At 39.0% G+C, this 25,584-nt stretch overlaps 1 protein-coding gene across 1 annotated transcript in view; it reads right to left on the bottom strand.

The window, feature by feature from the left end:
* Positions 1 to 25,584, bottom strand: part of Gmd (GDP-mannose 4,6 dehydratase) — a 110,609-nt gene that overhangs the window by 78,704 nt on the left and 6,321 nt on the right. The window contains exons 2-3 of the mRNA XM_067146523.2: positions 16,971 to 17,213; positions 9,505 to 9,697 (exon numbers count right to left, since the gene is read on the bottom strand). Of these exons, the coding sequence (XP_067002624.1) occupies positions 9,505 to 9,697; positions 16,971 to 17,213 (436 nt within the window). The remainder of the gene's footprint in view (positions 1 to 9,504; positions 9,698 to 16,970; positions 17,214 to 25,584) is intronic.

The raw sequence follows: 25,584 nt of genomic DNA, 5'->3' as shown, positions 1-25,584 counted from the left end.
ACAACGTTCCCTTTTAACTAGTATGCTCACCTCAACTTGTTCGACAATAAAAGCTACACCTATCACTACTTCAAAGAAGATGGCCTAATGAAGTCTACACAAACTTCAATACAGCCTAGGGCACCAGAATTTCAACTAATATTATCATCTTAAAAAGAACCAGACCATATGTAAATTCTTCAAAATTTATAAGCATATAAATAGAAACTTCAACAACCAACGACCACTACCAATGCTCAACTTTCTTCAAGTTTTTAATAACACTCCCTTTGGCAATCAAATGGAATGTGCTTTCTGATTTTTATCTTTATTATAATATCTTTTAATATCAGTGTTGTAATATTCAAATGAATGTCACCCTTTTACACTCAAATATCAACACAATATTGTTAAGTAATAGTATACCACATTTTATTTTGTATTAGTTGTTTAATGATCTCCAATCCATTTTACAAGATATAGTTTTTAACAGTATTTATAAGTCATTCCCAATCAGGTACCTGATCTATTCACAAGATAAAATATGGCTGATGATGCCTACAACTGATAGGCAAAACATGTACCATCTAATGTATTAATTTTATGCTAATATTTTGATAAGGACAATGTCCTAACTTTTAAGATTGTATTGTATTGAATAGGTGGGAGAACAATATAAACATTCTAGTGTTATTTAATATAAGTGGTATGTTCTGAGCTGTCAGTGGAGAGATGGCTTGGAATGACATTAGTAGACGAGTAAGTTTAAGTGGCGTCTTTAAAAGTAGGAAATATCACAGTATGAAGATAAAGTTGGAATTCAAGAGGACAAACTGGGAAGGAAAGTTAGGGATTAGAACAACTTACCAAGGGAGATGTTCAATAAATAACCAATTTCTTTGAAATCATTTAAGAAAAGGATAGGAAAACGACAGATAGGGAATCTGCCACCTGGGTGACTGTCTTAAATGCAGATCAGTATTGACTGATTGATAACCAATCACAGTTTTTGTCCTACTATGATCACCTAGGAATTCTTCCTGAGCCAAGTATTGAAATTATCAGATTATTTCTCTTACAAAAATTAACAGGGTCACCTTCACAATTTCTTTGTCCACACCCAAATGAACCAACATCTTTACTCACCTCATTTCTTGGCCCACCTGTGCATGTAAGTTTCCCATTACTACCATATTACCAGTAATACATTCTTCCAATGTGTTTAGAAAATCCTCCAGTTTCTATTCCTGATTTCCTGTCTATACTAGGCAGTATTGAATTTTTCTCTATGCTTCTAATATTGATTGTTACTTTTATTATTCTCTTCTGATATTGGTTGTTACTTTTATTATTCTATCACTTATATATGCTACATCAATTTTTTTATTTTTTTATTTTTGCTATTTGCTTTACGTTGCACCGACGCAGATAGGTCTTATGGCGATGATGGGATAGGAAAGGCCTAGGAGTTGGAAGGAAGTGGCCATGGCCTTAATTAAGGTACAGCCCCAGCATTTGCCTGGCGTGAAAATGGGAAACCACGGAAAACCATCTTCAGGGCTGCCAACAGTAGGGTTCGAACCCTACTATCTCCCGGAGGCAAGCTCACAGCCGCACGCCTCTAACCGCATGGCCAAATCGCCTGGTGTATGCTACATTTTCAAGCACAATAAGTATAAGTTTTTTATTTATTTACATATTTTACGCCCACATTGAAGCACTTAAATCAATACATTTGAGTTAATCTCTTCTTTTTCTTCTCCCAGAACTTTCTCATCCTCTCCGACCTGGAAGCCCTTTGTGTGTCTGATATAGTATATTGTTTCCATTCAACTGTTTTTAGTTTGAGACTTATGCTTTTGTTCTTCAAAATCCTCTTCCCTTTTCTGTCTTTGATTTGTTGCTGAGTTATACCCAATTCTTCCAAATCATCCTGAACTTCTTTGAACCAATTATCATTGATTTTATTTTTCAAAAAGTAATCAAATAGTTGTTTCAATATCCTGGTGTCTGGTAATCTTGATATGTGACAGAAAAAGGAAATTCTTCTTTTAAGCATTGTAGATATTATTGATTCACATTCACGATAGACAATGTTGTTAGGCAACAATCTCCACTGTCCATCAACTTGGTGTTTTTTATTAATAATTGTTCTAAGAATTCTTCTATCAGTTTTCTGTAATTTGTCTGTTGTAGATTTTACATTTAATTTGAATAAAGTTTCACTAGCATACGTTGCCTCTGGTTTAACTATGAAATTATAGTGCTTCAGCTTAGCGTTTATCGAAAGAGATTTTTTTTAATAGGTTGGCCAGGTAAGTCTTTATGCTTGTTTAAATTTAGTTGTTCTGTGTTCTATTGCTTCTTTTTCATTTCTGTTCCATGTTATTATTTCCCCAAGATATTTGAATTTCTGAACAATTTTAATCTCTTTATTACTGTTCAGTTGAATAACTGGTAAATCAACTTTAAAAGTTGGCATCATTTCTGTTTTTCAAATGAAATTTGTAATCCCATTTATTTATTTTTTTGCTATAATTTCTAGTTGTTCAATTTGAAATTTAGCCTCTTCTATTGCATTTACAAGTAATGCTAAAACATCTGCAAAAGTAAGGCAGTTGAGTTTAATACTTCTACCGATCTTGATAGTTGGTTGGCATTTCTTGTTCCATTCACACATAACCTTCTCCAATGCACCATTAAATAACAATGGTGAAAGTCAGTCTCCTTGTCGAAGTCCAATTCTTATAGTGAATGATTTACTATAAAACTTACCCCATTGTTGCTTCCTTTTCCCCACTCCAGTATAAGTTGAACCCCTTCCTCAGTTTTTCCCCTACATTTCATTTCCATACTGTTTCAATTAAACCAAAGATGTAGTCCATTAATTTATCCAATTTACCATCAAGAGGCAAGAAGTTAACTGAGCCAATCTTCAGAGTTTCCAATTTATACATTTGCTCACATTTCATGGTATTCCCGGGATTCCAAAAACCACACATCGCTTCTGGGTTATGTCCTAGCCTTTATCCTGACCCTTTATGATACTCAATATTTAGGCTGTTATTACCATGAGTTTGCCACATCTCATAGGCATTTTAGAGCTACTGCAAGCAGAATACAGAAGTTGCCCCTAACATGAGAAACAGACGCCTTTTGTAGCTGCCCCTTACATGGAAACCAGACCTACTAACATTGGGGATCCTCCTACAAAAGCTCCTCTGCCTGAAGCTGTTAGCTCTCCCAGGAGGTTATCAGTTATTTTCAACCACCCAACACGTGATATTTTCTAGAATATATTAATCTTGCATTATTTTTGACAGACTGGAAATCTTAAAGGTTATCCGTTCAGAAATTTATTAAACTTTTATTTACAGTTACATGTTCACTCGCATCTGACACAATGTGTCACAATTCCTTCATACACACAGCTCAGTAGCACATCAAACTCCTGTTTTCCAACACAGTTTTAACAGTGGAGTACTGTTCCAGAACATCACTTTACAATTAACAAGCCGCACTGAACTCTGCAAAACCATCTGACTTACTCATTCCAATGAAATGACTCATAATAGATTTGCAACTGTCTTGTAACTCCATGTGTTGACTCACAACCGACTCACTAAAGATTGAATCACTTGAGACTGTTAGTTCTTCTGTCTTGTCGTTCAGGGTCAAGACATTCAAGGTTGCAATCTTTGTCACTGGATACCCACTTTTCACACCTGCCCCAGGACGAGAACCACAGGAACTGAACGTTGCTTTTGGGGGAGCCCTAACCGTTTCCGAGGCCTCGACTCACTCTCAATCCGATGGGATCACCACAGCCAAACGCATTTTATACCTACTTCAAGGATTCTTTCCGGCCACCCCTAACAGGGGGAAACAGAAGCCTTTTGCAGCTGCCCCTACATTGGAGTGCTGATGCTGCCAGATGGACTTTTGTGGTACTGTATTACGTCTACCAAGGAACCATCAGCCCTCATAAAAAGCCTCATCTGCCCAAAGCCATTGGCATCTTTAAATTGTACTCGTATTTATCCCTAAATCCAGGCCTGCCTCTGCCACCATCTCCACCGTACCAAAGTCCACCTTCTCCGTTGTAGATGCTGCTCAGGTCTCACTCGTAACTCTCAGCTGGGACTCTTACCAGATGTTATACACCAGGTCAGTGGGCTCTGGGACTCACATAGGCAGGAGCATTACTCCCTGGGTAGGGCCGGGTGCCTACTTGCTATCTGCCTTTAGTATAAACCAAGAAATACAATTTTTACATACTGCTGACCGAATACTTCTGCCTTCTGTAAATCCTCACATATACATTCCCCTTGTTCATTCGTGATTCCTGGAATGTCCTTCTTGGAACCTGTTTCAACATTCTACGCTGAGAGAAGAAGAGAATACAAACGTCTACTAAAACAGAAAAGAGCTGACCATATGGGGAGAGAAGCAAGGAAACAGGCAGAAGACGCGAGGGCTGACCCTTTCATAGCTCTAAGGAAGAGGAACCCACCCACTACAGGAGAAGTACCAATAGAGGCATGGGAAGACTACTTCAGCAAAATCCTAAACCAGCAACAGAAAGGTCAGGCAAATGATCCAATAATACAACATGTTCACGCATATGATCCAATAACGAAGCTACTCTCCAGTGTCCATCTTTTTGATATGATTTGTTGATGCACGTTCTAATGATTCTTCTCTCTATCTTGAGTATTTTGTCTATTTGTGCATTGTTAGTTGTTTTAAAGATGATTTCACTTGCATAGTTATTTCTGGTTGAGTGACTGTTTTGTAGTGTTTTAATTTTGTTGCTATTGACAGGCCCTTTTTGTTGTAGGTATTCTTGGTGACATATTGTGCTCTGGTCAATTTATTTATTCTGTTATGCCATGCTGGCTTTTCATTGAGGTTATATGATTTCTTCCAGATATTTAAATTTATCTACAATTTTGATTTCTTGGTTTCCTGTGGCAATTTTGTTTATGAGTGGTGGGTCAGTAAACATGATTACTGTTTTTTTCAAAAGATATTCCAAGACCAATTTTCTGTGCTATTTCCTGTAGTGATATAACTTGTTGTCTGGTTTCCTGAATATTGTTGGACAAGAGAGCAAGGTCAACGGCAAATCCTAGGCAATTTAAACTTATGCTGTCTTTGGGTCTTCCAATTCGGATGTTCTTTGGGTTAATCTTGTACCATTCCCTCATTATATATTCCAAGGCAGAGTTGAACAGCAGTGGTGACAAGCAATCTCCTTGCCCAAAGCCTGCTTTTATGATGAATGGCTCAGAGAATTCCCCTCTGAACTTGACTTTTGATTTAGTGTTGGTTACGGTGAGTTCTATCAATTTGATTAATTTTGGATGGAGCCCAAAATTTCTTAAAATTTTCAACATTGAAGGTCTAATGGATACAGTCGTAAGCTTTTTTGAAGTCCACGAAGGTTATTGCAAGAGGTTTGTTTTGCTTCTTTTAATATGCTATGGCTAATTTTAAAGTGATGATTTGTTCTGCACAGCTTCTCCAAGGTCTGAAGCCTCCTTGGTATTCACCTAATTCTTCCTCTAGTTGCTCTTTGATCCTCCTGTATAGCATTCTGGAGAAAATCTTGTATGTGCAGCCTAAGAGCACTGCTGTCTCGATTCTCCTATACTGCCTGCTCTATGCGAGCCTTTTTGCGACTACGCTGCGACGTAATTTCTCTGCTAGATGGCAGACATAGACGCACAATGTTCTAATCCTTTTCTAATGACGACAGCCTACAAAACACTATGCAGTATGGTCATATGTTCACTGAAGCTCGTAAATTACATCAGTAATATTAAATATCAGCAAAATTACCTGTATGAAGTCGCAGTTGGCCTCTTCATGCACAATTTAAAGATTTTCCTTGACAAAGGCTTGGAGTGGTACCATACTTTTTGTGTTCTTGCCAACGCAATATACAAAAATACAGGTCTTACGAACTTGGTTAGAATAATATCACTAACAGTTTGCTGATGTTCTTTGACCTCACACTGTAACAAAACGCACCCTGAAAGGTTTTCTTTTCTTGCTGGTTGTTTTACGTCGCACCGACACAGATAGGTCTTATGGTGGCGATGGGATAGGAAAGGCCTAGGAATGGGAAGGAAGCGGCCATGGCTTTAATTAAAGTACAGCCCCAGAATTGCCTGGTGTGAAAATGGGAAACCACGGAAAACCATCGTCAGGGCTGCCGACAGTGGGATTCGAACCCACTATCTCCCGGACGAAGGCTCACAGGTGCGCGCTCCTAACTGCATGGCCAACTCTCCCGGTATTCTGAAAGCGAAGACGTCGCAAGTCCTCGTATTACACTCGTACGTTTGAAGGACGTCGACAATAGGGCACAGAAGCTTAAGCGAACTCCTGCAGATGCTTCACCAGAGCAACAAAACTAGGTTTTGGGTATCGAACTCCTCCTCTGCCCTGATGCATAATCAGTTCCATTTAGCGGTGTCGAAGGTCTAGGCAGTGAGATGTTGCTGACAAAAATGTCACAATCCATCCTCTCTCCAACAACACGAACCTAGTACCCGCGAATTAGGATTTGATTTCCTGTTTCTAATTTGACTGGAATATTATCGACTGGATATCTGAGGTTGTCCAAAATGTCGAAACATGAAGACGTTTGTTTTGTGATTGTCCGTCACAATTCTTATCACAAGGAATCCAATATCTCCACGGCTTTAATCACCTTCTGAATCCGCAGCCTGTTTCCAGTCATTCGACCGGGTCAGGAATGGAATGAATAAAGCCCCCACCTAGCAGCGAAGACAGGAATTGTGCCGGCTGCCGAAGCCTGTCGCACTCCTCCGGGGCAATGATTAATGAATGACAGATGAAATGAAATGATATTCGAGAGTGGTGCTGGAATGAAATATGACAGGGAAAACCAGAGTATCCGGAGAAAAACCTGCCCCGCTTCCGCTTTGTCCAGCACAAATCTCACATGGAGTGACCGGGATTTGAACCACTGAACCCAGCGGTGAGATGCCGGCGCACTGCCGCCTAAGCCACGGACGCTCCATCACCTTCTGAAATAAGGTGTAAAGGCAAAGATGCGAGAGTAATCTGAGGATATCTAATTACTTCCTTTATTAGGTCCTTGCCTAGACAAAGCCGACAGCCGTTTTTCTCTTAATTCCCTTCTAGAGGGTATTTCATGGAGTCGTATCTTTTCTGGCTGCGAACCACCTTGCCGAGATTGGCAAAATGGTACACAACAGTTGAATATTTTGGGAAAAGAATCTGAAGTTACAGTTCTACGAAAAATATAACTTACACAAATGGGAAAAAAAACAAAACAAGTACCAACACCTTAAAATCACTTTTGAAATATCTATAAGCATAACATGATTAATTCATTTCACAGTTCTATTCAAAGTATCTCTTGTACGAACGAAAGTGACCAGACACGTTTACTCATTGTACGAAATAACTCAGGTTTTCACACACATTCATGCACCAATAACACAGTGCTACACCCACACTGTCAGTAAAGATTGTGCGTCTCCTCCTGCACTCTTACGGTGACGTGGAGAAATGTCGGTAGTCACGCCTTCTTGTATTAAACTAGGGGCATAGAGCAGGCAGTATAGGAGGATCGAGACGGCGATGCCTAAGAGAGATACCTCTGTAATAATCTGGATTACTTTTATCTCCTTTTTTGTGGAGTGGGTGGATTATGGGTGTGGTCCAATGTTTGGGGAACTTTTCTGTTACACATAAAATAAATACAAAATTTTTTTAATCCACCTTCTCAATACTTGACAATCATGCGATGTTTACAAAAACATTACAATGTGCTATTACAAGGTACTAGTTTCGGTCCTATAAGGACCATCATCAGCCTAGCCAAGATACATAAGTGTATACCATAGTTCTAAAACAGAGTTATGCGGTGAGATAAGAGATGAAAGAATGGACTGGGGATGTGGTGGAATGATATACATATAAAATGGTGAAAATATGAACTGTTGTAGATGTAGCAAAGTTATGTTGAACAGTGACAAATAAAATCTTTTGGTATATGTCTGGTAAAATTACAATATTACACAATAATTATCTCAAAATTGAATTATAATAATCTCGAGTTGACGAATAGTCCAAGGTTGCACATTTAAAAATTGGTTTATGTCAGATTTTAAACAATGTCCAATGTTTCTATCAAGTTCTAGAAGATATAAAGTTCAACAATGGCGCAGAGGGAATCATTTTGTCCAATAAATCCACAACAGAAGTTAAATGTTGACAAAACTGTTGGACATATCTTGTGGAAGATTGAAATCTTGTTGTGTTACAAAGGAGCAATCCCAATTCAATAGGAACCAAATGAACCTTGCACAATTTGAAACAAGCTTACTGGTTGAGTGCAACTAACTCAATACGGAACCAACTATGAAATTTATAACCTTGAATGAACTTTTCTGTTATCCAGATTTTTGTTAGGGCCATGTGTAAGGATGTTCGAACTGTATCACTGGCATATTTCCACATTTCTGCAAAAACTTGGTCTTCTCCTCATGCCTTATAATTTTTCAACTCTCTGAGTGCTGTTTCCACCTCTTGGATTGTTGGGGGGTTTATGAGTTCGGGCGGGGTTTTGATGGGCGTGTCTGTATTAATTGCTAAAAGTTCCTGGGGTTCTTCACAATTCAAAAGTTTAATGAATGCTTTTGCCATGATTTCGGCATTTTCCTTGTCATTATGTGTCTTTTTTCCATCCTCACTTTTCAGCACTAGCGTGGGAGGGGCAAATTTTTGAACTTGTCTTCCAAACAATTTGTAAAAGTCTCTGGAATTGGTTTTGTGGTAATTTTCTTCTATTGAGTTGATTAGATCTTTCTGTGATTGTCTCTTGGTTTGCCTGATAATTTGTGTGAACTTTTTCCTGATATTTTTGAGGTTGGTTGCACTTTCTTCTGTTTTGTGTGTTTGAAATTTTAACCATGCCTGATGTCTTTCTTCATGAATTTTGTCACATTCTGAGATCCGCCAGGCATGTCTTTTACGTGTGAACTGTATTATGTAAGAAAGAAATCAGCTTCCGGACAAATTTATCTTTACACCGGTCTGTATTCAGACAGACTTTCCTATATGGGAGTGAAAACTGGGTGGACTCACGATATCTTATAAGTTAGAAGTAACAGACATGAAAGTAGCAAGTTGGTAAAAGCAGGTGGATACAATGGCAGGAGGATACTCAGAATGAGGAGTTAAAGGCTAAGGAATTAACTCAAGCCATATGCATAAACCAGCTTCAGTGGTAGGATCATATGAGGCAAATGGAGAAGGATAGGTTACCAGGAAGAATAATGGACTTGTTCATGGAGAGTAAGAGAAGTACAATAGATAGAGACCACGGCAACAATGGTTACTCGCAGATGCTTACAGAGTGAACGCTGAAAGTCATAACAGTCTATAATGAAGATGTATGTATGTACTATATAATTATTTTATATTAGCACTCTCATTTTAAAACATAATACAAACAATTACCATAAGGTGATCGAGGATAGAATGGTGTAGTTTCTTTCTGAGGAATTTCATGAACTTTTCCGTAAAGTTCTGATGTGGAAGCCTGGTAAAACTTGACATCTCTTTCTAAGCCACACGTTCTAATTGCATCCAGGAGTCTTAAAGTTCCTAGAGCATCAACTTCAGCAGTATATTCACTGAGATCAAAAGACACCTGAAATAAAACAACGACTGTGAAAAAAAGTATAAAATACTATTGATGAAGTTCATCGAAAAAATCTTTCTCAGAAAAGTACTGGAGTGGACTAATCAATTAGCATATAGAATAGAGTTGCTTTCAGTGTTGAATGAGAAGATATCGAAAGCCATACTGCTCATTACATCATTAAACAAGATAACTAAGCTTTAAAATCAATATTTATGTTAAGCTGGAAGAGGTAGCTTATTTCATCTCAAACTTTGAAGGATCATGTTTTCTTTTTCAATCTATTTAACCTAATTGCTATATATTTACTGATTACATAAATGTATAAGATTCAACCTATTTTTCCAGCTAAATGTTTATTCAACTACTAAACTTATATATTCCAGAATCTGATGCTTACTTTTAGTTTACAAAAGTACCTTCTAATGCAATGTTCTTTCATATTTCCTGCTGGCTTTTTAAGACTGATCAATAATTTCATGGGCACCATTTTACACCAAAATATCTTGGATATACATGGGCTTTTTTCTTTTTTACAATTTGTTTTACGTCGCACCGACATAGATAGGCCCTATGGCGACAATGGGATAGGAATGGACTAGGAGTGGGAAGCAAGCAGCCATGGCATTAAGGTAAAGCCCAGCATTTGCTTGGTGTGAAAATGGGAAACCATGGAAAACCATCATCAGGGTTGCCGACAGTGGGGTTCGAACCCACTATCTCCTAGATGCAAGCTCACAGCTGCGCGCCCCTAACCGCATGACCAGCTCGCCCGGTTTTACATGGGGTGAGTCAATCACATATTAGAAACACTGTTTTAATAATAAATAAAAGGTTTTAGCTCAAGACATTACACAGAACTCTCTCTTCCAACATTGGCCAGTTTTTTTGTTTTTTTCTCCCAAATGGTTTAACGTTGCACCAACCCATGGAAGGTTTTCAGTGGGAAAATGGGAAGGTATTGATCCTGGCCTTAATTAAGGTACAGCCCCAGCTGGCCAGTTATTGCCTTTATTCTAATACATGCTGCTATCCTAGTCCCTGTCACTGTACAAATAGGGTGAATAACTAGAACTTTCACCTCAAATGTGTGTTTGTGAGAGAGAGAGAGAGAGAGAGAGAGAGAGAGAGAGAGAGAGAGAGAGAGAGAGAGAGTTAGTTTTGTCTGTACATTGCTCATCATTTTAAATATTTGTATTTCTGTATATCGGACATATCCACAGTAAGAAGGAAATGCAGTTTTTAATTTTTCATCATCTCTGTCTGTACGTATGCGCATCACGAGAAAATGGTTGAACAGAATATAATGGAAATCGGTATGTAAAGTTGGAGAATAAGGCACTACACTTTAGACTATAAATAATTTTATTCACGTTGAGTGTAGAGGAAGGCTTAAAATGTAAGTTTCAAATACCTATGTTATTAGTGGTCCTATCAATAAATAATAAAAGTTAGAATACAATTTCCAATAATTTATGTCTTATACCATTTTACCGTAACGGCTATGACAAAAGAATTCATTAATCCAGAATTATTTTGCTTAGAGCAGTGTTCATCTCTGTCTGTGACTGGATCATTCCAGCTCTAAAATTTGACACTGTTAGAATGCCAGTGTAGTACTGTACATGAAACATGAGAAACTGTGCCCTTGTTCATCTGATGAAGCATTTCATATGATAGCATTGGTTTTAACCACAGCATCGCAGACAGTAAATATTGTATTCTGATAAGAATACTGACATCATTGCAATGGTCATGTCGTGTTCAATTTAATATTTGTCTGTGTAGAAAATGGGCTAGTGAGTTTTAATGAAACTTGGTGTTTCACTTTAGAATAAGGTCAAGTAGGATTTAAGCTATATGTTCTCCAAACAATGTCACTGGGAAGGGATGCTTCAGAAGGGGCCTAAAGCATAAAATATCTCTTCCTCGGTTGGTTTTACATGAAAATAGCATTTTTGCCATGGAGTTGTCATCATTTCCAGTGACGTGCCCATTCACCTGAGCCATGCTTTCCGCATTTTATTTGTAATGTGTCACTTCCATTATTCTTGATGTGGTCTAGCCTTGTAACATCCATGGACCAAAATGACATCTCCATTATATAGAGGCCTGCTCGTGCTTTTCTGACAGTGGCCACTATTCTTTTTTTTTTTTTTCCCCCCTATTTGTTTTACGTTGCACCGACACAGATAGGTCTTATGGCGACGATGGGACAGGAAAGGCCTAGGAATGGGAAGGAAGCGGCTGTGGCCTTAATTTAGGTACAGCCCCAGCATTTGCCTGGTGTGAAAATGGGAAACCACAGAAAACCATTTTCAGGGCTACCGACAGTGGGGTTCGAACCCACTATCTCCCGGATGCGAGCTCACAGCTGCGCGCTCCTAACCACATGGCCAACTCGCCTGGTGCCACTATTCTAAGCTGTACAGGGCTTCTGGGTAAACCATGGACTTGTATACTTTCCTTGTCAGGTTAGGCATTTTCTTATCACAAGTCACTCCAGTGATTTGACACCATTTCAGTCAAGCAGCATTAATCCGTGTTTGGGCATCTGGAAACATCTGTCCATCTGGTGATAAGTGAACTGAGGTATTTAAATCGTATAGTCTTTGTGAAATGATGACCTTCTATGCTAATGGTATCATTGGTTTATGTGCAGCATTGTGAATATTCAGCTTTTATCAGATCAAAAATTAGATGTTGGCTTTTCAGGCGTTTGCTCTATTAACCAGCATTTCGTCTTAGGTCTGACACTAGACTCGATGCTGGTTAATAGAGCAAACGCCTGAAAAGCCAACATCTAATTTTTGATCTGATTTTTGATATGCTCTATTGGTGGAAAAATATCTAATTCCCTCCATGGGAATTTAGAATTACTATTCAGCTTTTGTCGAAGTTTAGTCTTACTGTACACCATTTTCGCACTTGTAGTCTTTCCACCTTAGATTCTGTCTGATCTTCTAAAGACTGACAGATTCAATCAGCAAGAAACACATCATCAGCATACGAGATTGTCCATGGTGAGGTGTCTGAATATCAGCCATCACTGTATCCATGCATAAGACAAAGAGAAGAGTTGAGTGTTGATCCCTGGTCGACTCCAACACTGATAGGAAAAAGTACTATACAGTAATGAACTATGAAACAAATTAAATGACTTACACCACACGACAAGTTATGCCATGCTACACTAAACTACATAAACATGACCAAACAAACAATACAATAAATATATAAATCCATGGAATGCTAAGGGCTTACCGACTAACTAAGCAGTCACAAATTTAGCACACTCCTGTACCTGGAGACTGAGCCAAATGACAGAACACCAAATGTAAACGAGCAGTAGCAGTTCCTGGCATGGCTGACTGGGTGGAGCAAAGGAGTTCAGTGACTCTGAACATGGATAGTTATTGGTTGCCATATCACTAATCAATCAGTTAGGACATTTTCTGCCAGATGTAAGGGATATGATTGTAAAGTGGAAACAGGAAAGCACAACTGCAACAAAACCACAGCTGGGTAGGCAAAGAGTGTTGACCAACAGGGACCATCAAGCATTGAAGAAGATAGTATGGGAAAATTACATGACCGTGTGAAACTATCACCCACGAATTCTGCAGCTACAATGATAGTGCACTGGGAGATACGAGGACTGAGGTTCAAGACTCAGGCATCCACTTATAAACTGCACATTTTGCCAGTGAATGCTACATATCGTGTTCAATGCTCTGTAGACAACTAGAGATGAATGATTTGAAATGATAAATCATGCTACACCATGTCTCAGTCAGATGGAAAGGTTTAGTTAGGTGAATGTCAGGCAAACGATATATGCCAGCCAGTGCCCAAAGTGAAATTTGATACAGGTGGGATGACAGGGTAGGGGGTTATTTTTCATGGAAAGGACTCGGTCCTCTCGTAATGCTACAAAGCACATCGAAGATGATAAGAACATTCTGACCAACTATGTGCAGAAGATTAGTTTGTTAGTTTGGTGACAATCACTGTATGTTTCAACATAATAATGCTCCTTGCTAGAGATGGGCAAAGTTGTTGTTTTTCTGGAACAGTACTGGTTGTTTCTGTTCCGAAAAAATACTATGTCCCGAATAACAGTTCCAAAATAAGTCAAAGGTTTAGGCAGTGGGGATTTAGAAAATATCAACGAACCTCATAAATGCTCATTCGAAAGTTGTTTCCTCACTGGTTTCATACATTAATTTTGTTGTCCCTAGAAAATGTTGAAACATGGTTTTATCACAACAAATTGGGTATTAATGAAATATGAAAAAAGAAAAAAAAAATACCTTACTTAAATTATTTTTTAGGTTTGTTCTGTTCTTAAATATATATTGCTTCAGGTATTTTATAAACTTTATTTAATCATACATTGGTTTCAAGAGACAGAAGAACCAAATAATTATAGATGAACTAAGGTTTTTATCTGGCAAAAGAAGGCAGGTAGGTATTGGAAAATATGAAACATGTAGGCCTAGTTCAATAACATTTGGTATATTGACACTGCCATGTTTTTATATAGATACAGGTATGTATATAGTCTATTTCTAACATTTCTAATGAACAAATTACGGTGGATAGCACAATACCAACAGCCGTAAATCGCGGTAAAAGAATGTTTTGATGAGGCACATTGTTTAACGCAGCGAGAATTCATATGAACAAAGATTTTTAAAATGAGCGTCATGCACACTTATCACATATTCACAATCTGTCAAACTGCTGACTAAGATGCGCGCCTCTTACAGTTTCATATTTCATAGCATCCCTTCCCCTACCCTTGACGCTCACCTGCTGTTCATTGCCACCAATGACTAGAATCAAAGAACAATCAGCCTACCAGCGGAACACGTGCGTTTCTCAAATACCTAGACCAATCAAGACCGTTAGTGTTGCTCTTGGATCAACCCAGTTGAGTGCACGCAATATGGAACACTGTTCTTTCGGAACAGGATATTGCTAGACCTATCTCGGTGGAGTGCTGGCGACATGGAACACTGTTCTTTAGGAATAGGGTGTTGCTAGACCAATCCCGCTGAGTGCGGGCGACACGGAACACTGTTCTTTCGGAACAGGATGTTGCTAGAACAATCTCGCTGGAGTGCAGGTGACACGAAACAGTTCTTTCGGAACAGGATGCTCCGCCGTACTGTTCATTTAAAAATCAGTTCCACTTCCGGAACAGTTCCAAAATAACTGATGTGTTATTTTTTGCCCATCTCTACTCCTTGCCATAAAGCAATAGTTTGTTGTCAATAAGATTCCAGCAATGGACTCAATCCTATCGAACACCTCAGGGATGAGCTAAAATGTTACTACAGTCTAAACTCCAAATGTGACAGATCACTAAATATGCTTGCTAGAGCACTACAGGATGAATGGTCTGCTATTCCCCCAGAGAAGTTCCGAAACCTGGTAGACAGTCAAACCCACAGAGTTTGATCTGTAATTTAGTCCAAGAGTATTAATGCCCACTGTTATTCAGTATACCTGAGAAACACTTAGAGGACAGTTTCAAGTAACTGTCTAGTTACTTCTGATTAGATAGTGTATGTGTTGGCAGCTAGCAAAATCATAATGGTCTGATTGAGGGTTTAAACAGCTGTAAGTAAGGAACTAATGAAGATAAAAACACATTTTTCAGCTATTCAAAACAATGCTGTTTATATTTACCATAGCTCTCCTTTTTGAAATATGATTAATATCTCTGGGCTGGGATGATTTTCATAACTTCTGAACTACTATTACTACTATTAATAGTGTGTGACGTCTGCAGAGACCTGGTGCAGATCTTTCGAGTGGATGCCTTTTAGGCGACCTGCACATCTGTGATGATGATGATGATTGTTGTTTAAAGGGACCTAACATCGAAGTCATCGGCCCCTAATGGTAAGAAATGAGACGAAATGGAATGACAAATTAAAAGTCTAAAATTCTCCACTGACCAGAATTCAAAGCGTAAGAACGAAGAATGAATGGACGGACATGAATTTAAAACAATCAGTGGATGCGACCCACAATGATTTACATTCACAAAAACTGACGTAAAAGAATAGGATTACTGACCAAGGGACTGCTGCTATAGCATAACACTGAAACGATGATGCTTGTAGTCTAAAGGGGGTCCAAAATCCAAGTTATCGGCCCCTCATAATGGTACTAATCGCTAGGAAAGTAGAACCATGGTATTTGTCATGTTGCAGTACTAATCAAAAGTAGCAGAGACTTGCGGTATTCCACACATTAGTGTACTACTCAGAGGTTATGAAATTCGACATATAATACATACCTATGTTTTTCTCACTTTGCGGCGCCTTTTACAGGCAACGCAAACCTATGGTGTTCATCACATAAGAGTACTAACCACAGGGACCTTCCCCTATCCCGTGGTGTTCCTCATATAGTGGGTACTAATCACAGGCAAGGCAGAAACATGGTAGTTATCATCCCATGGTCCTGCTCGTATGGTGGTACTAATCACAGGTACTGCAAAAGCCGACTGCACGGTGCTCCTGTGTGCTACTAATCACAAACCTATTTGGTACCTAATATAGTGGTACTACGCGCAAGTAAAAGCGACCCATGATGCTCTCCGCGTGGTGGTACTAATCACAAGTAGTTTCATGGTTCCAAGACAATCATCCCTTGGTCGCCCCTTTTAGTCACCTCTTACAACAGGCAGGGGATACCGTGGGTGTATTCTTTGTCGGCGTCCCCCACCCACAGGTGGTTGTGTGTTTGATCCGCGAGAGGTATTTTATTTCCCTCAAATCCGCCGGCAAACCGGTTAGGACCCCCCTATCCGCCACCTAGGACACGCCACGTGGGAGTATCACCTCTCCCCCTGCAATACGCCAGCGTAACAGGTTCGTGGGCACATCTGTGAGAATGGGGCCTTACCTATGACGAATTCTAATACTGAATACAACACACACACACCCAGCTCCCGAGCCGTCGGAATTAACTAATGAAGGTTAAAATCTCCAACCCGGCTGGGAATCAAGGCCAGGACTTCTTGAACCAAAGACCAGCATGCTAACCATTTAGACATGGAGCCGGACACTTCTGAACCAGGTAACATACTACAGTAAGAAGAGTTCCTGTCTTATCCAAAAATCAGAACCATCTACTCTCAAAGTTCATAGCCTCACTTTCATTCTCAAAATAAACTGCACCTCATATGATCTCTGATAACAGCTAAATAATCCTACTTGTCTATTATACCTTGACTAACTAGCTGATTCTTCAATGTACTTACTTTGACATGACTTTGTGCAGCAAGATTATAAATTTCTGTTGGACGCACAGAACTTATGATCTTAACAAGGCAACTGCTATCTGTCAGATCACCATAGTGAAGTTTCATCCTCTCCTGTCGATGAGACTTGGTGTCAGCATACAAATGTTGGATGCGACCAGTGTTGAAGGTGCTGGCACGGCGAATAACACCATGAACATGATAGCCCTTACCCAAAAGGAACTCCGCCAAGTATGAACCATCCTAGATTTCAAACAATGAAAAATGTTAGGCTTAATTTGGTTACTACTGTAATCAATATGACTTAGAGATAAGAATTTCATACTGGTCCTACTGAACTGAGATTACAATAAAGTATATATTTTGGTTCCACCTATTCAAAACAAGAATATCATGAATGGGATGTAACTCACGTAAACATGATAGCCAATATGATAACCAATATGAAATTCTTCTCTCTCAGTAATATTGTTATATCACATATTCTTGTACTGAATAGGTGGAACCGAAATATATACTTAATTTATTGTAATTAATATTACTTTCAGCAATTTGTCGCAACTCGAAATGTATACATGCCAAATGCTTTCATTAAGTGACTGTTTCTAAACAAGAATAAGGTTTAAAGGTGGATGCCCTAAGGACTTAGATTCATATCAGTTTTCTTACTGGTAGGCCTACAATCTAATTTCCTCCAAGTGAGAGCAGAAGAGGATGAAAACAGCATTCAGTTTCTTCTATCAAATCCAGAATCTAGACAGAAATGAGGGACTGTATTTTCCAGGCTTGTAGGCTGTGGTCTACGAGCACATGACGGTCCCGACATTTTACCACAGGCAGCATTTGACATCTTCAAGGGCGACCAGGAATGAGTTAGCTGGAAAATTTATAATGTCCAATAATGGACCATTTATACTGGTATTATAAATTTACTCATTCGGGACAAATATTTCAGATTTCCTATGGGAATCAACATCTATATCATCTGATGGCCAAGCAGGCATCAATTTTTGGTAATGAGACAAAGTCTCTCATAGTGCATTGGCACTGCCGGTGGCTCCAAGTAGCCTACGCAGTGGCATCCACAGTATGCAATGGCCATGCATCTTAGTGAATGTGCTATTTACCAACAGAAGGGCCCAACTTAGCACACTGGGGCGAAACGCCGGCAACCAGGAATGAGTTAGCTGGGAAATTTATAATGTCCAATAACGGACCATTATGTTGGTATTATAAATTTACTCATTCAGGAAAAATATTTCAGATTCCCTATGGGAATCAACATCTATATCATCTGATGGCCAAGCAGGCATCAATTTTTGGTAATGAGACAAAGTCTCTCATAGTGCATTGGCACTGCTGGTGGCTCCAAGTAGCCTACGCAGTGGCCTCCACGGTATGCACTGGCCATGCGCCTTGGTAGGTGTGCTAGGTACCAACTGATGAGCCCAACCTAGCACACAGGGGCAAAACGCTGGCAACCAGGAATAAGTTAACTGGAAAATTTATAATGTCCAATAACGGACCATTTATATTGGTATCTTCAAGGGTTCCGAACGACTTTGATGGCTACGAAGCTCTCAGAGAGGGATGTGAACGGGTCAACAAAGCCTGGTTTCCAGTCCTGAAAACCTTAAATCCTGGAGGACACGGATACGGTGGCCATGACAGGCCAGAAAAAGCAACAGGTGATCAGTTGCCTGTCTCCACCAAGAAGGTCAACCAATGCTGGGCACCACACAGCTTTAATCATTGCACAAAGAACAGCCACTTAGTGACAACACGCCCACCATGGCGGACCAAAAGGCGAGCAGTGCACAGTAGCCTGCACTATCACTGGCCACAGAACAGAGACCCCCCACCCACTATGGCAGATCACAGCCTGCACTATATATTGAGGTGGAATTCTGACACCATTCCATTCCACTAAGAGGTTCGTAGCCATCGAAGACATTTGTAACCCTTGAGGATGCCGAACGCAATCTTCGGTAAAATGTCAGGATCATCATATGTTCCTAGACCATGACTTATAAGCCCGGAAAACACAGACATTCTTCAAAACCCCGGCCGTGAAAGCCTCAACTGCTAAGTCCTAAAAAAAGTTCAAAATTTATCCTCTGTCAATTCTGACTTATAACCTGGAGATCTGTATCCTTGTGCTCAGGCGGCTAGGATTATACAATCCCCCTGTGGTCCCTAACCCATTAGAGGAGAGATCCTCAATGGGACTATGTATAAATAGGGTACCATCCTACTGGTCTCAGAACATTTTAAGCAAGCCTTGGGACCAGTGGCGAAGCGTGAACGTAATAAAGGGGTAGACAGATTTATTTTTTTACTTAAACTGTTTTAATCATAAGTTATATATTGAATTTTCATTTCGACGCATACTGATCTGTATTCAATAATATATTAATGACTCTGAAACTATGACAAACCATATAACAACTTATAACCCTACGCGCACCCGTTTTATTTTTAAATATAGACTAAACAGGCAGCGGGGAGTTGTCAAATAACAACATACTTTTAGAATAAAAAGTAAATAGCAATATAATTCATTGTTATATAGATTTAATAAGAGAAATAATAAATAGATTTTCATACGTCGCCTTAAAAAATATTTTGTAAATGAGTTCATTTCCCGTCTTGAAGTCAGCCGTCTTGTTCGAGTTCCCACGTTGGACAGTTACTGGTTGGTCATCGAATTCCTTAAATAGGTTTTGATTCGTTTCAAGGCACTCATAACGCGTTCACTAGAAACTGATGGTTTACGGAATAGACAGCATCAAGTTAAGCGAGGTTGTTTCCGTATGCATACTCTGGAGTTCATTACTAAGAATGTAAGCCAATAGTTGTTGGGGTTATAATACTGTAACTAATATTGGCGGGCAAGAAACTGCATGTACTTGAAGGGTTTTCATGCTATCATTCACATATTAGGTGTAAATTTGCTATACTTCGTAATTGAATATTATTTTATAACTGAGATTCAAATACTAGCCAATGGGAGCAAGAAGAGACGCTGGCAAGTCTGTCTGCTGGGCGGAGACATCTCGCTATAGGAAAGTCATAGTTCAATAGTCAGCACCTACAGATAGCGTTAGTGCTGCTCTATCTGAAAGCCTTGAAAATCAAAGGGAACAAAGACAGAATGGACAGCGTCTACTTTTGCCTACTGCACGTGCTTCTTTTAACTGGCCCGTGCCGTGCGAAAATAAGTAAAGCGGGAAATACAATAATGTCATGTATGTGGAAATAATTAATGTTCTAAAAATAATTTAATTAACTAGACAATATTTCGTTCACAAAATGTTAAGGGTACACGCTGTCTACCCTGTCTCCCCTGACGCTTTGCCCCTGCTTGGGACTATGAGAGTAACAGAGTCCCACATCCATCTGTCAGGCGAGGGACTCCTTGAAAAACAACTTGGAAAACAAAATTTGATGGGGAGGTATAAATATTAAAGGGGCTTATGGAAGAAAGTAAAACTGGCTGAGTCAACAAAGAGGATGAGTCTGAATGTTGTTAGGAGTTAATGATATTCGGCTAATGGAAGATAACGAGAAAGACATAGGAGATCCTCAAGTATTCTTAAGAGGTTTGAAAACGGGGAGGGTAGAGTGTGGGGTAGGACTGTTCATCAGGAATACTACTGCATGCACCATATTTTCTGTTAGGCACATACTGTAAATGAGTGAATGACGTGGGCAGATTTAGCTGTTTGAGGAGTTAAGACAAGAACTGTCTCAGTCTACTCCCCATCTGAAGGTGCAGATGATGAAGTTGACAAGTTTTTTGAAGCACTGAGTGACATCGTAATCAGGATCAACAGCAAGGATAGGATAGTGCTAATGGACAATTTTAATGTGAGAGTTGGAGATAGAACTGAAGGATGTGAGAAAGTAATGGGTAATTGCAGGGAAGATATTGAACCTAATACGAATGTGAAGCATTTACTGGAATTCTGTGCTAGTATAGGATTAGCACTTATGAATAATTTCTTCAAGCGTAAGGCTACTATCCACTACACATGGGACGGTAGGGGCACCAGATCCATAATAGACTATATCACAACCGACTTTGAATTCAAGAAATCTGTTAGGAATGTGAAGGTATTTCAGAGATTACTTGTTGATAACAGACTATTATCTGATCTGTAGTGATGTACCATATCTCTAGGCCTAGGATAGAGAAAGTTAAATCTTATCTGCAGACAAATAAGGGTAGAAGATCTCAAGGAGGAGGAAATCAGACAGAAGTACATGGATATGATAAGTGAAGGGTCCAAAACAATAGATAGATAGCAGGTTCAGGATATAAGAAGAGAATGGGTGACATACAGGGATGCTGTAATAGAAACAGCAAGGGAATGCCTAGGAACAATCGTGTGTAAAGTGGGGAAAAGCATACATCTTAGTGGAACGATGAAGTGAGGGGAGCTTTTAAATGTAAAAGGCTCCAAACAAGGACTGACGTAGACAGGGAATTGTACATAGGTGAATGAAACACACAAAAACAAATAATTGTTGAATCCAAGAAGTAGTGGGAAGATTTTTGGTAATAACCTGGAAATTCATAATATAAAAATTTAGGCTAGATCAGGCGGCAGGAAAACCTTTCTGGACAGTAATAAAGAATCTTAAAAAGAGAGGGAGGGACCCTCCGTGGCTCAGGCGGCAGCACGCCGGCCTCTTAACACTGGATTCCATGGTTCAAATCCTGGTCACTCCGTGTGAGATTTGTGCTGGACAAAGCGGAGGCGGGACAGGTTTTTCTCTGGGTACTCCGGTTCTCCCTGTCATAATTCATTCCAGCAACACTCTCCAATATCATTTCATTTCATCTGTCATTCATTAATCATTGCCCCAGATGAGTGCAACAGGCTTCGGCAGCCGGCACAATTCCTATCCTCGCCACTAGATGGAGGCTTCATTCATTCCATTCCTGACCCGGTCGAATGACTGAAAACAGGCTGTGGATTTTCAGAAAGGGAGGGTAAAAGGAAATGAATACTGTTTTGAGTAAATCATGTGAACTCATAATAGTTCCCACGGAATCACCAGACAGGTGAGAGAAATTTTTTTAAATCTTTTAAACATAAAAGGAAATCTTTCTAGTGATATCACAAACAACCGAGCTCATGCATAGTAATACAATGATGTTTGTGAATTTACTCTGGAGGAAGTGGAAAGAATGGTAATTAAACTCAATTGTCATAAAGCAGCAAGAATAGATGAAATTAGACCTGAAATGGTGAAATACAGAGGGAAAGTAGGGATAAAATGGCTTCATAGAGTAATAAGATTAGCATCTGCAACTATCTATAAGCAAGGGAACACGAAGGATTGCAACAACTATAGAGGTATTCCATTGATCAGTGTACAAGAAAAGGAGTTTACTGACATTTTGGAAGGGAGGGTGTGATCAGTGATTAAGAGTAACTTGGATGAAAACCAGTATGGTTTTCGACCACAGATTTTCAGTATATGCCAGAAAATTGTAAAATGCTACAAGAGAAATGGAGAGTTATGTTTATGTTTCATAGATCTAGAGAAAGCATATGACAGAATACCAAGGCAAAAGATGTTCGCCGTACTGGAGGACTAAATTTTACACTATTGAGATTCTTCCATCGTTTTGATACTTTATTTTGCCTTTTGGCAAATTTTTTATTTATATGTCAACAGTACATGTTTCGTTCCTTATTTAGGAACATCCTCAGCTGTTATAGTGGCTTAGGTGAATGGTTAAGATTTTAAACACATAGATTTACAAATACATTGATTCACTTAAAAACTAAATACGAATTAAGATAGATGATATTAAAAACAATGTGGGGTTAGTGTGTTACTGGTATGAGAGCAGATGATTACATGGTTGATTGACTTAAAACTATGTCTATTCATTAGAATAGTTGTTCAAAAAATTTTCCACTTTGTTACATAAAATTTCTGTATGCAATTAAAATTATTTATAAAATGTTTAACTTCATAACATTGTTCGAATTGTTGAAAGTTTTTCTTCCTTTCCTTCCAGGTAAGTTGTTGTATGTTGTGTGCTTGCTTATAGTGCTTTTGATTGAGTCTAATGTGGAAACTTTGGAGCTGATTGCTGATCTATTAATGTGAAGGGAGCCTCAGCAAGCACACAACATACAACAACTTACCTGGAAGGAAAGGAAGAAAAACTTTCAACAATTCGAACAATGTTATGAAGTTAAACATTTTATAAATAATTTTAATTGCATACAGAAATTTTATGTAACAAAGTGGAAAATTTTTTGAACAACTATTCTAATGAATAGACATAGTTTTAAGTCAATCAACCATGTAATCATCTGCTCTCATACCAGTAACACACTAACCCCACATGGTTTTTAATATCATCTATCTTAATTCGTATTTAGTTTTTAAGTGAATCAATGTATTTGTAAATCTATGTTTAAAATCTTAACCATTCACCTAAGCCACTATAACAGCTGAGGATGTTCCTAAATAAGGAACGAAACATGTACTGTTGACATATAAATAAAAAAATTGCCAAAAGGCAAAATGAAGTATCAAAACGGTGGAAGAATCTCAACAGTGTAAAATTTAGTGATTAGATTTTGATACGGAAAATGAAGCTGATTACTTGCAATTGCAGTACTGGAGGACTGTGGAATTAAGGATAGATTATTGAAATCAATCAAAGGCATTTATGTTGACAAATGGGCTGCAGTCAGAATTGATGGTAGAATGAGTTCTTGGTTCTAGGTATTTACAGAAGTTAAGACGATGCTGTAATCTGTCAACTTTGTTGTTCATAGTTTACAGGGATCATCTACTGAAAGGTATAAAGTGGTAGGGAGGGATTAAGTTAGATGGAAATCCAAGGAGGAGTTAGACATGGTTGTGTTTTGTCTGCATTGTTATTCAACCTTTACTCAGATAAAATTTTCAAAACGGCTTTAGAAAATCAACAATATGGAATAAAAGTAAATGGTGGCATAATTAACAACATAAGATATGTGGATGATACAGTCATCTTGTGTGACAATTTTGAAGGTCTCCAACTCCTGCTCAATAATATTAGTGTAGTAAGTGAGGACCTGGGACTAAAAATAAATGTAAACAAGACTAAGTTCATGATCTTCAGCAGACGTGCCAATGCTGAGGCAATCTTCAACCGACAGATTGAGAGAGTAACCACTTTTAAATATCTGGGTGCCATTGTCACTGAACAACTTGATCCCGAGAAAGAAGTGAAACAGAGGATAGCAATAGCACGAAAAATATTTACAAAAATGAAATCTTTCTTTTGCAATGACTACTTAAATTTAAAACTTAGACAGAGGATGGTCAAGTGCTATATATGGTCAGCCTTGCTATAAGGTGTGGAAACATGGACTCTCAAGAATATATCAGTGAAACGCTTGGAAGCCTTTGAAATGTGGATCCACCGTAGGATGCTCAGGATTTCGTGGGTTGCACAATTAACGAACCAAGAAGTACTCAGAAGGGCAAAAGCAAGTCGGGAACTTGTTCAAACAATAAAACTCCGGAAGATCTCTTACCTTGGCCACATCCTTAGAAATGACCGTTACCTCATCTTACAGCGGATTGTACAAGGCAAAATACAAGGTCGAAGAGGTGTCGGGAGGAGGCGAACATCAAGGCTTGGAAACATCAAAGAATGGACTGGAATTCACAGTGTTGAAAGACTTTTCCACCTAGCAAGAGATCGTACTGCATTCGCCACAGTGATCGCCAATGTCAGGGGGACCTGATACGGTACTATGAAGAAGAAGAAGAAGGAAATGTAGTAAGCAGTTTGGCCTATGTCACTGACTTGGTCTTAATGATAGACTGTGCTGAAAGCCTACAATCTAATAATAATGTTATTGGCTTTATGTCCCACTAACTACTTTTATGGCTTTTGGAGAGGAGGTGCCAGAATTTAGTCCCACAGGAGTTCTTTTACATGCCAGTAAATCTACCGACACACGGCTGGCATATTTGAGCATCTTCAAATACCACCGGACTGAGCCAGGATTGAACCTGCTAAGTTGGGGTCAGAAAGCCAGCACTTCAACCATCTGATCCACTCAGCCTGGCCTGCAATCTAATATCTTGGAACGTGAAGACACATGCAATGAGTATGATATGAAAATCAGCCTTGTCAAGACTAAAGTGATGTCAGAAGGTAAGAAACCTAAAAGAACCGAATGTTAAGTTGGGAATACAAAGCTGGAACAAGTAGATAATTTAGGATGAGTATTCTCCCACAATGGTAGCATAGTACACGAGATTGAATCAAGGTCAAGCAAAACTAATGCAGTGAGTTTGCACTTGCAATCAACAGTATTCTTAAGAAAGAAGTAATCTCCAGACGAAACTATCTTTACACTGGTCCGTTTTCAGACCAACTTTGCTTCATGGGAGTGAAAACTGGGTGGACATGAAAGTAGCGAGAATGATTGTCCGAACAAATAAATGGGAGCAATGGCAGGAGGGCACTCAGAATGAGGAGATAAAGGCTAATTTAGGAATGAACTCAACTGATGAAGCTATGCATATAAACCAGCTTCGGTTGTGGGGCCATGTGAGGCAAATGGAGGAGGATAGGTCA

Source organism: Anabrus simplex, chromosome 4 (genome assembly GCF_040414725.1).
Source record: "Anabrus simplex isolate iqAnaSimp1 chromosome 4, ASM4041472v1, whole genome shotgun sequence".
NCBI classification, from domain to species: domain Eukaryota; kingdom Metazoa; phylum Arthropoda; class Insecta; order Orthoptera; family Tettigoniidae; genus Anabrus; species Anabrus simplex.
This window is presented reverse-complemented; position numbering and strand designations above follow the sequence as displayed.